The sequence below is a fragment of the Bombyx mori genome, chromosome 4 (assembly GCF_030269925.1).
Source record: "Bombyx mori chromosome 4, ASM3026992v2".
Classification (NCBI taxonomy): Eukaryota; Metazoa; Arthropoda; class Insecta; order Lepidoptera; family Bombycidae; genus Bombyx; species Bombyx mori.
In genome coordinates, this window is record NC_085110.1 from 11,859,984 (window position 1) to 11,873,876 (window position 13,893).

General features: G+C 33.6%; 2 protein-coding genes across 9 annotated transcripts; one reads left to right on the forward strand and one right to left on the reverse strand.

The window, feature by feature from the left end:
- The first annotated feature begins 2,763 nt into the window (after positions 1-2,763).
- On the forward strand, positions 2,764-8,137 carry LOC101741263 (uncharacterized). 3 transcript variants are annotated; one of them, XM_038021762.2, is made up of 3 exons: positions 2,764-2,854; positions 4,099-4,276; positions 5,641-8,137. In XM_038021762.2, the coding sequence occupies exons 2-3, from the start codon at positions 4,195-4,197 to the stop codon at positions 6,870-6,872; spliced, it is 1,314 nt and encodes a 437-aa protein (XP_037877690.1). In that variant the 5' UTR covers positions 2,764-2,854; positions 4,099-4,194; the 3' UTR covers positions 6,873-8,137. The 3 variants fall into 3 exon arrangements, with proteins under 3 accessions (XP_037877690.1, XP_062524250.1, XP_004930983.1); XM_004930926.5 differs by lacking the exon at positions 2,764-2,854 and adding an exon at positions 3,809-3,989; XM_062668266.1 differs by lacking the exons at positions 2,764-2,854; positions 4,099-4,276 and adding an exon at positions 3,806-4,098.
- Eif-4a (eukaryotic translation initiation factor 4A) lies at positions 7,392-13,239 on the reverse strand. 6 transcript variants are annotated; one of them, NM_001043911.1, is given in 8 exon segments: positions 7,392-7,477; positions 7,930-8,134; positions 8,560-8,783; positions 9,701-9,832; positions 9,919-10,066; positions 10,136-10,350; positions 10,433-10,808; positions 11,226-11,261. In NM_001043911.1, coding segments are annotated over 7 exon segments (1,263 nt in total). In that variant the 5' UTR covers positions 11,249-11,261; the 3' UTR covers positions 7,392-7,477; positions 7,930-7,989.
- Between the last annotated feature and the right edge of the window lie 654 nt (positions 13,240-13,893).

Below are 13,893 nucleotides of genomic sequence, written 5' to 3' on the forward strand. Positions count from 1 at the left end.
TAATATTTTAAAACTCTGCATGATAGTTTTTTTTTCTAATGTTTAAAATAATTTCTGGCGCAATGTAATTAAGGTAAAATTGGTCTAATTTTTTAACTATCATCGATCATGTTCCGCAGAAACTTGTTACAACTTGATTGCGTACGGTGTGTGGGCTATCCTACGAAATCTATGTTAATTATTTTAAGTTTTTGTAACATCATACAGGGTAGAAATATAAACTAATTATTCGTTATTGTGTATTAGGTGAGTTTTAATTTTAGTAAAATTTAAAATACTATAAAATAAATGAAATTACAAATTTTACAGCGCCCCCCTAACCCACATCAACGCCCCCCATTTTTTCCTGGATCCCTTAACGCCCCCCTCTAGGTTTCAAACGCCCCCCAGGGGGCGTTATCGCCCACTTTGAGAAAGACTGCACTAGACAATCGAGGCAATTTCATTAATTCAGGAGTTTTTTCACTCGTTCACTTTGTCACAACACTATTTTTATTTCATCAAAAACTGACAACACAGTAAACGTCAGTTTACTTCGTCTAATAAAAAATCCGACTATACTTTATTTTCTTAATTTTATGAAAAATGATAATATGGAGTGAAATGAAATGAAGATGATTAATTTGAGACATTAATCAACTGGGATGAAATTTAATGAAATGAGATGATATGGGATGAAATATAATCGCAGTAAAATGGTGGTCATTTACTGAGATTTTTTTAGTGGACTTTTTGGAGGAACCCGAGAAGTTACGTCCAGCAGCTTTGTTTCATTTTCCCACATTTGTGCACTTTCACAGATATTAAACAGTTAATAAACCACCATTATTACACATTTAAACCTGAAGAAACACTAAATCGACAAAATAAAACAAATCACACAACTTCACTCCTCGCGTTCCCGCCAAAAAGTCCCCTGTTATTTCTAAATTCGTTAGGTACCATAGATTATACACTTATTATATTTGATTCGTTACCTATTCGTTAGGTAGGTACAACATGTTAGAGTACCGTACATCTATTCCTAAAAGGCTTATTACATTTGGCTGAATTTAGTCGACTGATGTCAGAAGCAAATTTGGAAGCTTTTGATTACACTAAATTCAGTTACTGAATCAATTGTCAGCTTAAACGCGACGAAGTAAGGCGTGTCGTGTGCGTAAGACGATGGCCCCAGTATTGTCTAGACAACAACAAAATTTTGTTATTTTTTGTTATTGTTTTATATTGTTTTTGTTTATTGTTTCAATTTCTCAAAAAAAAAAAAACTAGAATATCGGTGAAGAAATATTTATTGCTGTGCGGAATGTTAGCAAATATGAACATTATGAGTGATTTAGAACCAGCAGACTACAAAAATTATCTATAAATGGATTCGATCTCGTTTGACCTAATATTAAACCTTGTGACACCGTTTATTCAAAAGCAGGATACTATCCTACGATATTATATTATATATCTATTATATAACTATTACATATCTAATGCTACGATAGTATAAGTCCAAAAGAAAGATTGGTTGTAACATTAAGATTTTTTATTTATTGCTTAGATGAGTAGACGAGCTCACAGCCCACCTGGTGTTAAGTGGTTACTGGAGCCCATAGACATCTACAACATAAATGCGCCACCCATCTTGAGATATAAGTTCTAAGGTCTCAATTATAGTTACAACGGCTGCCCCACCCTTCAAATCGAAACGCTTTTTTTTTTTTTTTTTTATTGCTTAGATGAATGGACGAGCTCACAGCCCACCTGGTGTTAAGTGGTTACTGGAGCCCATAGACATCTACAACGTAGATGCGCCACCCACCTCGAGTTTTACGCATTACTGCTTCACGGCAGAAAATAGGCAGGGTGGTGGTACCTACCCGTGTGGACTCACAAGAGGTCCTACCACTAGTAATTACGCAAATTATAATTTTGCGGGTTTCATTTTTATTACACGATGTTATTCCTTCACCGTGGGAATCAATCGTGAACATTTGTTGAGTACGTATTTCATTAGAAAAATTGGTACCCGCCTGCGGGATTCGAACACCGGTGCATCGCTCAACACGAATGCACCGGACGTCTTATCCGTCAGGCCACGACGACTTCTAAAAAGATTTCTTGTAACAGGAAATTCGTATCAAGATTTAAAATTTTGTCCTACAATATCCCAACCCCTGATGATAAAAACTATCCCTGAAACATGTCGGGCTATTTATAAATGAGTCGACTATTATCAAAGCCGGCAATCTGACTTTTGAACAATGATTGGTAAATCAGAAAAACGAATTATTGACTTTGTATTCCATTGGCAGTCACAAAACTCTTCGGAACGACATCTTAGATAAATAACAGGTTAACTATTAACCTTTATTTAATGCAGGTTTTGAACCGTATTCTTCGAAGGAGACGATTATATTCAAATCAATCTGTATTGACATATCAATATTTTTTTTTTGTCTAAATGCACAGATTGCCACCTTTGATAATAGACGACTCAAATGTCTGGCACATTAAATAAAGGCGACCAAAATTAATACTTTTTATTCGGAAGTAAAAAACAAACTAAAACGTCCTTACGCATGGAGAGCTATAGGACGACTGAAATCATTAAGTAACTAAATGCGATTACACCTTCCTAAACGCGTTTCTAATTAGGCTTCTAAATTATTCAGCCAGTCAGAAACCATCCTTGCTACTGAATTCAGTAGACTAACTTACTTAATGCTTTTACATTTGACTGAATTCAGCCAAGTGTAATAAGCCTATTAAGACTTTTTGACGGGAACGCGAGAAGTGAAGTTGTGTGATTTGTTTAATTTATTTTAATTTGTCTATTTAGTGTTTCTACAGGTTTAAATGTGTAATAACGGTGGTTTACTAACTGTTTAGTATCTGTGAAAGTGCACAAATGTGGGAAAATGAAACAAAGCCGCTGGACGTAACTTCTCGGGATCCTCCAAAAAGTCCACTGAAAAAATCTCAGTAAATGACCACCATTTTACTGAGATTATATTTCATCCCATATCATCTCATCTCATTTCTGTCTGTACTATTATAAAAATATTATAAAGGTCTTTGTAAAATTTGGGACATCATAGGCGTGATTTTACTGACAGCTATCGCAAAGATCAATCTAGCTACCCATTTTCTTATGAAGTAGGTACGGTAGGTACCTATTACCTATCTATTTAGAAATACCTACTTCTTGTTTCATTAATCTCTTGGCCAGACAAAGGATGCTTACCCCATACAGCCAAAAATTTTGTACCATTAAACTTATTCGTTGAAATTAGGTAAATGAAAAAAATTAAACTAAATTTAAATAAGATCGACATAAGTACCTCACCATAGGCGTTGAACACTATGAAATGAAATAATAATCTTAGTACAATCATAAAAAGTTATTGAAAATTCAATGGGATTTTTGAAAAATTCATGTATACATTAGTATGCTTTCATAGATGCTAAATAGTCATTAATACATTATTAATATACACGTAAATTAACAAAATAATCCAGTTTAACAACTTGATACCCCGAAAATCTGCCAAAAGTTCTGAAAATAGACTCCTGAAATATATATTTATTAGTTATTACAATTACGGCATAAAATAAGAGCTGAATATTAATAACACTTTATTTTTCAAGATCTAAGTCTGAGCAATATATTTGGCTGATAAATAATCTTTAAAAAGTAGGTACGCAACGTCGGTAGCGTAACGAAAGAACATCGAAGATAGCGCACACTGGGTTGCCATTACCCTGCCACTGAGTTTTCAATAAGAACTTAGTACGGTACATTTAAAGTTACAAAACTCCTCATAAAGCCAACACATCAATACGCAACTGTCACCCAGCATCATATTTTAAATAAGTTCAGCGTGTGACCGTTGCTGTAACTATAAAATATTATGTTTAATCTAAAAACTGGATCTGTATTTATGTCGTACAGAAAAAAAGATAAATCTTTATTAAATTATCATAAAGTTTTGTTTGTTAGTAATCAATTAAGTATATATTAATGTATCCTCTCATTAGAACGTTACATTTACGTTTCTACATAACAGCGATAACACAGATGATAAGCTTATCTTTTTCCATTAGGTACGTAGGAAGTTGATACTTTATTTATGTAGGATCGCTATTTGATGTCACAAAGAAAGTTTTAAAAAGTCCAAAACAAAAATATTTTTCTAAAAAATGCATATGAAACCGGAAAGATCTATCAGTACATCATACTACAGTACAAATTATCAATATACATACGTCAACAAAGATGAAGGTAAGTTTGAAACCATTTTATATTTTAGTGCTGATACCATTTTATAGTTCCATTCATATTTCAGTTCAGTTCATATTTCATTTTAAAGATAGGTACGCTTGACTATCGTTCTTTTTGCATTTGTTTACTGAATTTCTTAATTATTATTTACTATATTAGTTCAAATTTAATTTCTTTTTAATTGAATTGATCAAGAGTTCATTTTGAACAGACACGAATTTACGGCTTTCGGTATAATTATAACTGTAGCTATTTTCTAGTGCTTTGCTCCATTTTTTACAACTGTTAGTATCTAAAGTAGGTACTGCTCAAAATCCAGTCTATTAAAATAAAACTGCGTCTGAAATGATGCTAAAGCAAATTGATCCGGCCAATTTGCTTTAGCATCATATCAGGCGCTAGTATCCATCGTTGCACGTTGAATTTGTCTTTGTCATGTTAAAAAGGATTTTACTCAAATTTTACTTTAATTGGATTTTACTTAAAATGTTTACAATATATTTTTTTTATTGCCCTTTTAGACAGACGAGCACACGGCCCGCCTGATAGTGAGTGGTTACCGTCACCTATAGACTTCAGCAATGCCAGGGGCAGAGAGAAGCCCCGGCCTACCGTTAGGTAGGTATTATCTACAAGCCTCGTTTGAAGAAAAATAAATAATTTGGGAAATACAGTCGAATGCCAACAACCCTTATCATTTCTTCGTGATCAAGGCTAGTTATTCAATCTGGGAAATAAGTGCCTTAAATTGTTCACTGAAATTAAACTCATATGATGGATGGTACGAGGTATCTAAACATCAGCTTCATCGATCTTATTTGGGTAGTAAAAAATGTACATATACATATATGCCACTTAGTGGCTTTTGGTGCTTTTCGTGGTCACGACTTCGCCGTCCATGTAAAGTATTCAAATCATCAGAAATGGCATGACAATAAAAAACGCGGGATTAATCCCAAAAATAATTTTAATTTAATTTAGCACCAGGCTAGCCCGAGGCGGTGGTTAGTACCTAGCTGTTTACAGAATATCGATCAGGAGCATGCGTACCGCGATGGCCGAGCGAATGAGACAGAAAAATTTGTCATTTAGTTTTCCGCAGTTTCACCTAAAGAGGGAATCTTTGCACACAATCAATCTTTTCCGTATCTCTAAGTCATATAGCAGTTTATTAGCATGTTTAAACAGTGATAACTTGGTAGTTAGTGTAAAATAAGCACATTTTCAGCGTGATTAGTGATAGTGTAAGTCTACAATTAACCAAATTATCCCGTACCCACTTGATTTAAGAGCATCTGTTCAGAGATTTAGATTTAGCAAGATTTAGAAATAGTTCCTTCTAATTACTTTTTTATTTTTTACAGATCGAGATAAAATGCGTGGTAGTCGTAGGGTAGTGATTTTTTGCTTATTGACTACGCTGCTACCTACAACGCTGATAGTGATCCCTTTATATTTAAGAAATATTAAATATGCTGATGTTATGTATCGCATATCAGATTCTGATGTAATACAAATACACAAAGGACAATCTTCAGTTTTCTGTGAGAAACACACACTACAAATGAATACTTCTTTTAATGCTTTTCAAATGAGTGGCATACCGGAACTTTCAGAGAAAAGAAAGCACATTCGACTGAAAAAATCAATGACTCTGCCAGATGACACTTTGGAATACTGGGGTTTTTATCTGTTAAAAGGCGCCACAGTAGAACTCAAGGCCTGTTCAAGATATGATGGCTCAAAAATCTTAGTTGTAAAAGGTGACAGAATACTGAATACATGTGGTATTTTAGACAGACGAAAATTTAAGAAAGAACCTTCATTAGCCGAAAATCAAGGAACTGTACTGGTAACATTACAAAATCCTAATAACAAAAAGGAGAGCGAAATTTATGCCAGAAGTACTCACCGTGAAAAGGCCAAGGATCCGTTGGACGAAGACATACAAACAAAACCTAAATTTGAAAATATTTACTTGAAATCACAATTTACATCAGGCACAAATAAAAAGCAGCAAAAAAGAGATACACGCACCAAATTGCATAATCCTAATACTATTCTTGATACAGGAGTACATCACGGCGGGAATGCGTTTAACAGTACTGTCAAGCCAGACAATAGTGCTGTATCCAGTTTCGAGATAAATTTATACGATTGCTACCAAGATAATATATTGATGAATGAGTATTTTCCCTTTTCAATTCAGTGTAATAGTACAAACTATTTGGAAGAGACTACAATTTTAAAAGTTATTCATGAAGTGTTAGTGGATGGATATTACTATTACATGTTTTATAGTGATAACGATATTGTATTTAACGACATTCATGCAATTTTTGACATTTATAAGCCTACATTCCAATATGTCAATAACTCTAGTTCCAAAATGTGCATCAATAAAACAAGATGTGAATTTGATATAGGGTTTTTTAGTGACGAACTTGTTATTGTAGAAGTGCCAACAAAAGGCGGATTGCGGAACGATGAGGACGATACGTCTGTTCTAATTTCCGTTTGTCTTCCCAGAAAATCCGTTTACATATTTTTCCCCATTGCTGTTCTTCTTCTGATACTACTTTTTGCATTTTTATGATACATAATTAAAGCTATGCTTCATGTGGCAATAGTTACAATGAATATTTCAAGAGGTGATATTAATTTATTGATAGTATTAATATTCACATAATTTTTGAACATTGTATTTCTTCTAAAAGTGAAAGCTAAATATTATAATAATTTTTTTTTAGAAGACTTTGTTACTTCTAATATTTCCCCATCAGTTATTTGTGACCATGTTTTAAGAATATATGATTGTTGCTCTATAATGACTTGTTAATAAATATGAAATTCCCTACATACAATTTTAATTACTTGATTATTGCATTTTTTCAGATTGAGAAAATTTAATGTATAATTATTTGTTAGAACCACAATATGTAACCAATATTATTTATCTCTGTCAAAAATAATTAACATTTTAAACAAAATTTATTCGAAAAATATAAATCATTTGAAATATAAAATTATTTTAAAATCAACATTTAAAGTTAAATGCAAAAATTAAATGTAAAAAATTGTTAGGGGTACAGGATTCAAAAAGGACCTGCTGAAAAAATCAGTGATCATTAGAGGAAATTTCGATTTATTATTTCCACATAGAAGTATCCAAAGTGCGTTTCACAGGCTCAGTGGGTAGATCTTCTGCAAAACAAAATTTATACAATTCAATACAGTTTAGACAATAGAATCCCAATTAGGGACAGAGTATTACAATTTCCACATGTCAATAACAATACATTTGGATAGGCATTTAATTTTATTTATTAGCATATTACAAAAACAGATACCATATTATGTACAGTTGGAAAAGTTACAATGTTATTTCCTCCTAGTACTTTTGTGATTGAAATAGCCTCTCCAGAACCCAATTAGACCTCTGTGCAAGTGGCAAAAAGGCCTATGTGGAAAGGGGGCCATCCGGCAAAGCCGGGCTTATTCCTACCTATGTATATTAAACTTATATTGATACGTCTATAGTATAGTGTATTCATTAATTAAAACTAAAACGAATATATCGGTCCAAATGAAATAAGTTCCAATAAAAATTCGGCAGTGTTAGGTAGTTAGGAGTCTTGTCCTAATACACACACCTTATAAATATCGCAATAGAACGCAGGACACAGAATATAAATCGGAAAAATGTAGGCGCCTTAGATGAGGTTGGCCACATCACTGGGCATTTCAACGATACTAGTGTGGTAGAAGTCCTCAATATCCTTCAGTGCTCTCCTGTCAGCTTCAGTCACAAAGTTGATAGCAATTCCCTTACGACCAAAACGTCCACCTCGTCCAATCCTGAAGAAATAGAACAGAGTTAGTTCAGTTAGTACAGTTCATCATTAATTACTTCCTGAGATTTAACATTATTGTATATTTATTTCAGCAAAAAAGGTACTCTGATAACGTATTATATTAAAATTGATCATGTCCCTGCTAATTAACTGTAGCACAATCCCTGAATTTTATAAAATTTCGTTTGAACTAATGACACGCCAACTTTTGTACAGTAATGGTACTGCCGCAAAAATCAAAGTTCCAAATCAATAAGACAAATAAAAATGTCATGCACCAATGGACATAGGCATTCATTTTTGTTTATTTGACAAGAAGAAGGTATCATCTCAGATTCCTGGCAATATTGACATGCATAGGCATGACAATAAGCATTCTCAATTAGGTGGACCATAATAACCAACATAAAACAGTAAATCTCTAATCACCTGTGAATATAATTTTCACGGTTGGATGGCAGATCATAGTTGATGACGCAGGAAACTTGCTGTACATCAATACCACGTGCCAATAAATCAGTGGTGATCAAGACACGAGAAGAGCCAGTACGAAACTGCCTCATGATCACTTCACGCTCACGTTGATCCATGTCTCCATGCATAGCAGATACAGTAAAGTCACGCAGATGCATAGATTCAGTGAGCCAATCCACCTGAGAAGGACCAAACAAAACAAATATATTTTTTAGTTTAAAAGTAGAAGTAGAAATGTATGATTTCTTATGCATACTGGTCATTTTAACAATGATCATGTATGAACAAATTATACAGATGACATTAGAAAGTAGTTTTTTATTAATTCAATAATAAATTATAAGGGAAATTTAAGGAGTGGCATTTCACTTTTTCAAAACATTTTTCTTAGAGGTTTCCAAAATTGAATTCTGATTTAATCTTGGTAAGTTGATAATTTGAAATTGTTTTAGAATTTTCATTTAAGGCATAAAAAGACGAATTTAATGACTTGTCAATTTATTTCATGCTTTGTACTGATGTAATAAAAACATGTGTTACATAAAATTATTTTTGAAATAACTTATTAGCTGCTTATCTCAAATTGGCAATATTTTTTATAGATTATAAAACAAAATTGTGCTCATGAATTTTTTTTCAATTAATTTTAACTTCCTTTTTGGTTACTAATGCCTGTTTCACAAAACAGAAAACTGAAATAAAGTGATATTAAGTTAAGCACGATTTGTCATTAGCTTGTTTGCTGTTACCTAAAGTTGCAAAAACAAGTCTATAATATAATTATGGCACACTGTTGTTCAATGTAAGAATTATTATAGTTGCATGTAGTAACAATTAAGTAACCGTTCTTTAAAGAAACTTTTTTAAATACATTTTTTTTTTTAATAGGATATCTTTAGGACTAAGGTATCGATTTGTATTATTTAAACATTGCTCAGTAAATCATATAATTTTCCTAGTTAAAATATTATGTATATTTTGGTTTCAGAAATAATTTCCTTACTGTATAGTCCATGGTATATATACCTCAGCAACAAACTTAGTTTGTTGTTTATCATTATCTTCTAAAATACAAGTATAATTTGAAATAACAAACCTTGCGACGGGTGTTGCAGAAAATTACAGCTTGTGCAATAGACAGTGTATCATACAGGTCACACAGAGTTTCCAGCTTCCATTCTTCTAATTCAATTGCAATGTAAAATTGTTTAATACCTTCCAGGGTAAGCTGAAAATATTTAAATTATATTAATTAAATTTTTTATTTATTTCTTCAAAGAAATATATTCAAGCAGTTTATACATAAGATCTTACCTCTTCCTTCTGTACAAGTATGCGTACAGGATCTCTCATAAAGCATCGAGATACTTCCAATACATCATCAGGCATGGTAGCAGAGAGTAATATGACTTGAACATCAGCTGACAACATCTTGAAGACATCATGGATCTGGTCCTTGAAACTAACAAATTAAATTTAAATTAAGAACCTAATATGAGGTTATCGATACATTTAAAAAACAATAGCTTACCCTCTGGACAACATTTCATCAGCTTCATCAAGAACAAAAAGTTTGATGGTGTTGGCATGAAGCGCACGACGAGTTATCATATCATATACACGACCTGGAGTGCCCACCACCACATGAACACCACTCTCCAGTTGGCGAATATCTTCACGGACATTGGTGCCACCAATGCAAGCATGGCATTTAGCATTCAAGTGATCACCAAGAGCTATCACCACCTACGAAATGTTTCACACTGTCAATAAAAGGCAATAACACAAAACGATATTCACTCAACACAAACTTATTGTCCAAGCGTACCTTCTGAATTTGTTGGGCCAGCTCTCTTGTGGGAGCCAGGATCAAAGCTTGACATTCACGAATGCTTGTATCGATTTGTTGTAGAATCGATATAGAGAAAGTAGCAGTTTTTCCAGTTCCTGACTGGGCTTGAGCGATAACATCGCGTCCTTGGATGCAAGGCATTATTGCGCGTTGCTGGATTGCAGAAGGTTTTTCAAAACCATAGGCGTATATGCCTCTCAACAATTCTTCTTTGAGGTTCATGTCATCGAAGGTTTCGACAACTTGATCCCAGTCGGTGTCAAGTGTCCCAGGGTCCATTCCCGGAGGTCCATCGTAACTACCTTGATCCTTCGATGGCCCATTTTTGGAATCCTCTGGCCAATCTTCTGACCTATAATACAGAATGAAATAATAAATTAATAAGAATGTTTTTTTCCAAATTTAAGATATATTTCATTGATCGTTAGGTTGCAAAATTAGCGACTTTTTTTGTATTAGTAAAATCAGCAATTATTTTTAGTCTATTGTTTTCAATTACATTTATAAACCACTTTCAATTCTTGGGGTGGGCGACACAAATGTAATATATTAATAAAAAACACGTGCGCTACTAAAACTTGCAGTGCAATTGTGTCCCTGCCAGCGCCATGTTGGCAATCGGCGACACGGACTTCACATCTAAAATTTCCAAACTATGCAAAAACTATTGAAGTTATGAATTGTAGACGAAATAACGAAGTAATATGTGTTTTCCTGAACACTATCTTTCATATGGTACAAATTAAATAAGCTTTGAAAGCAATCTTACCTTCTTTCAGACGAATAAGACATGTTTCAACCGCAGTAGCTGAACGGAAAAGAACTAGCAAGGTCAAGTTGAGCTAACAGGAGCTTTTTACATAAATTTTACAGAACACTGTTTGTCCTAATTTATATTGTAGACAAAAAATTTAATAATTTTTTATTTAATTTTTAAAATGATTTAAGAAACGGTAATGTGTAGATTCTTCAAACTATGACTAAATACTTTTATTTGAGAATTTTAGTACCGGAAGTGAGTCATAGACAATTGTAAGTATTTTCAATAGATACCAAAAAGTTTGTGCCATTCTAGCTTGTAATTTTGGTATAGATATATTTAATCAAAAGGTATTTAAAAAACGCCTTTGCCAGATATTTAAAGATTTGATTGTTTTACAAAGGTTCTATGGGTATTTCAGTTATTTAAAAAAAAAAAGCGTTAATTTCGCTTTTAGCATTTTTAAGAATACGAAAATTGACGGTATTGATTTTTAAGCTATTTCTGCCTTCATAGCAGTTTACTACTGATTTTTTTCCCCTAACTATTCGCTGGTAGCGTAAGAGGTTCTTCCAGCTACGTCCGGATGGGTAGGTGACTCGTGGTGGCTCACGGGCTTAACCTGAGAGAATTCGCTAACACTAGCCCTAACAAGAGCAGTGATTCGCAGAATCCGCCACCGGATCGGAATTGCAACCCACTTTCTTTTAATCCCGCGACAAATTCAGAGGGCTGTGTCTATGGATTAGTTCACTCGTCGAGCTCTTCGTTGTAATTGGCGAGCTTGACGAGAACGGTGACCGGTGATTCAAAATCGATATTTTTTTATTCTACCTAATCGTTAGTAATCTAAGGAGCAATTCCAACTACGCACAGAAGGCTAGATGAGTTCATGAGGCTTAACCTGAGAGATATTAATCCAAAAAGCCTTTGGATCATCAACATATACTTATTATTGTAAATTAAATCATTTATTTAACTGAGATATCTGAATATGACACACTTTAATTTTCACTGATGAGAATGACTGGTTTTGTTCCCAACGTTGGTAAAGATGGCCAATCAGCTTTGAAAAGGTGACCGTTTTTAGCTCAAAAATAATTCAGGTAAATTATGGCTGTGCTTATCCTTAAATAATTCTAAATAATAAAAATAATTATATAAGAAAAGGGAAATTCATTCGAAATAGTATTTTAATAAAAAAAAACACTATTATTTAGTGATCAATAATAGTGTTTGTTTTTTACAAAAGTACAAAGTCTTAGTAAATCATTTCAGAATTGTAGATTACATACATCATGCCAATAGTTTCCAAATTGTTTGGTTCAAATACTGTTGATGTCTATATTTTTTATATTTTTTTTTATTTAGCAGCAATTTTAACCGTAATTACGGTAGACATGCCGTAATTTTGCTCGATTTTGCTCGATTTACTACCTACCATACCACCTCTTATACGGTAAAAAAAATTACCGTAATTTACGATTTTGTAATTTTACCAATGATTGACATTGAAATTTTGATTTTCGTTGTTTTTAAATTTTTTGAAAATCTTTTGGGCTGAGACGATCACTAACAAATAGCTGTAAGGTTACGGTAAGCAGTGAATTGGCTTTGCCCCTGGCATTGCTGAAGTCCATGGGCGACGGTAATCACTCACCATCAGGTGGGCCGTATGCTCATTTGTTTACAAGGGCAATAAAAAAAAACTGTGGAGGATCATCAGGCAGACGCCAATGGATAAGGAGAGATATTAAGAAAACCCATCCATCCAAGAGAGCACTGACCTGGAAAGTGTCTGGCAAAAGGAAAAGAGGCCGTCCCAAAACAACTTGGCGTTGCTCGGTGGAGCAGGAGCTGGGCGTCTTGGGCATGACGTGGGAGGAGCTAGAACAAACTGCCCAAGACCGATGTAAATGGAAGGATTTGGTTTGAGCACTACACCACAGCAGAGGGTAATAGGAAAGAAAGATTTTTTTTAGATCAGGTGACATTGATATTAATATGACAGCACTAATAATCTAATCAGGGAATCCCCGCCCTCCGTGCTCATTCCACCACGTTTCATCCGTTCATAAGCTGACCAAATAGAAAAGTATGTAATCAAATTAAATGAAATGTACTATTATTTATTCATTCATTCATTCATATATTTTAATGTTGTTCTGTTGGTTTTCAATGTAACGATTATAAGGTAAAGTTTCGTATCATTAAAATTACAAAAAAACATTTTTCCTTTTGTGAGTTGTTAAATGGCTAGTATAGACAGTAATAGTGATGGTAATGGCCCCCCTACTACAAAAAAATAAAAGACTCGGGTCGGAGAAAAACAAAAAAATAAATATAAACAGAAATTTCGATCTGAATTGTAAAGTAACATGGACTTTTCATCTTGGTTAAGTGAGCACCTGACTTATCTACTTAAAGCTATATGCGTCTTATGTGCTGTTAATACGACAGCTGAGGTGAGTGTCTTTTTAAACGACACAATTATGGTATAAAGCATAAGCATAAAATTAAAGGGATCAGTGAACAGCCTTCAATTTTAAAAGTATTTGACGATACTAAAATTCATTCAGTCGACAAGTCAAAAGAGCTGAGGTATAATTGGGGGCATTTATGACAGAGCACAAAATCTCACACACTGCTATGGATTATTTCAACAATTTACTTGTCG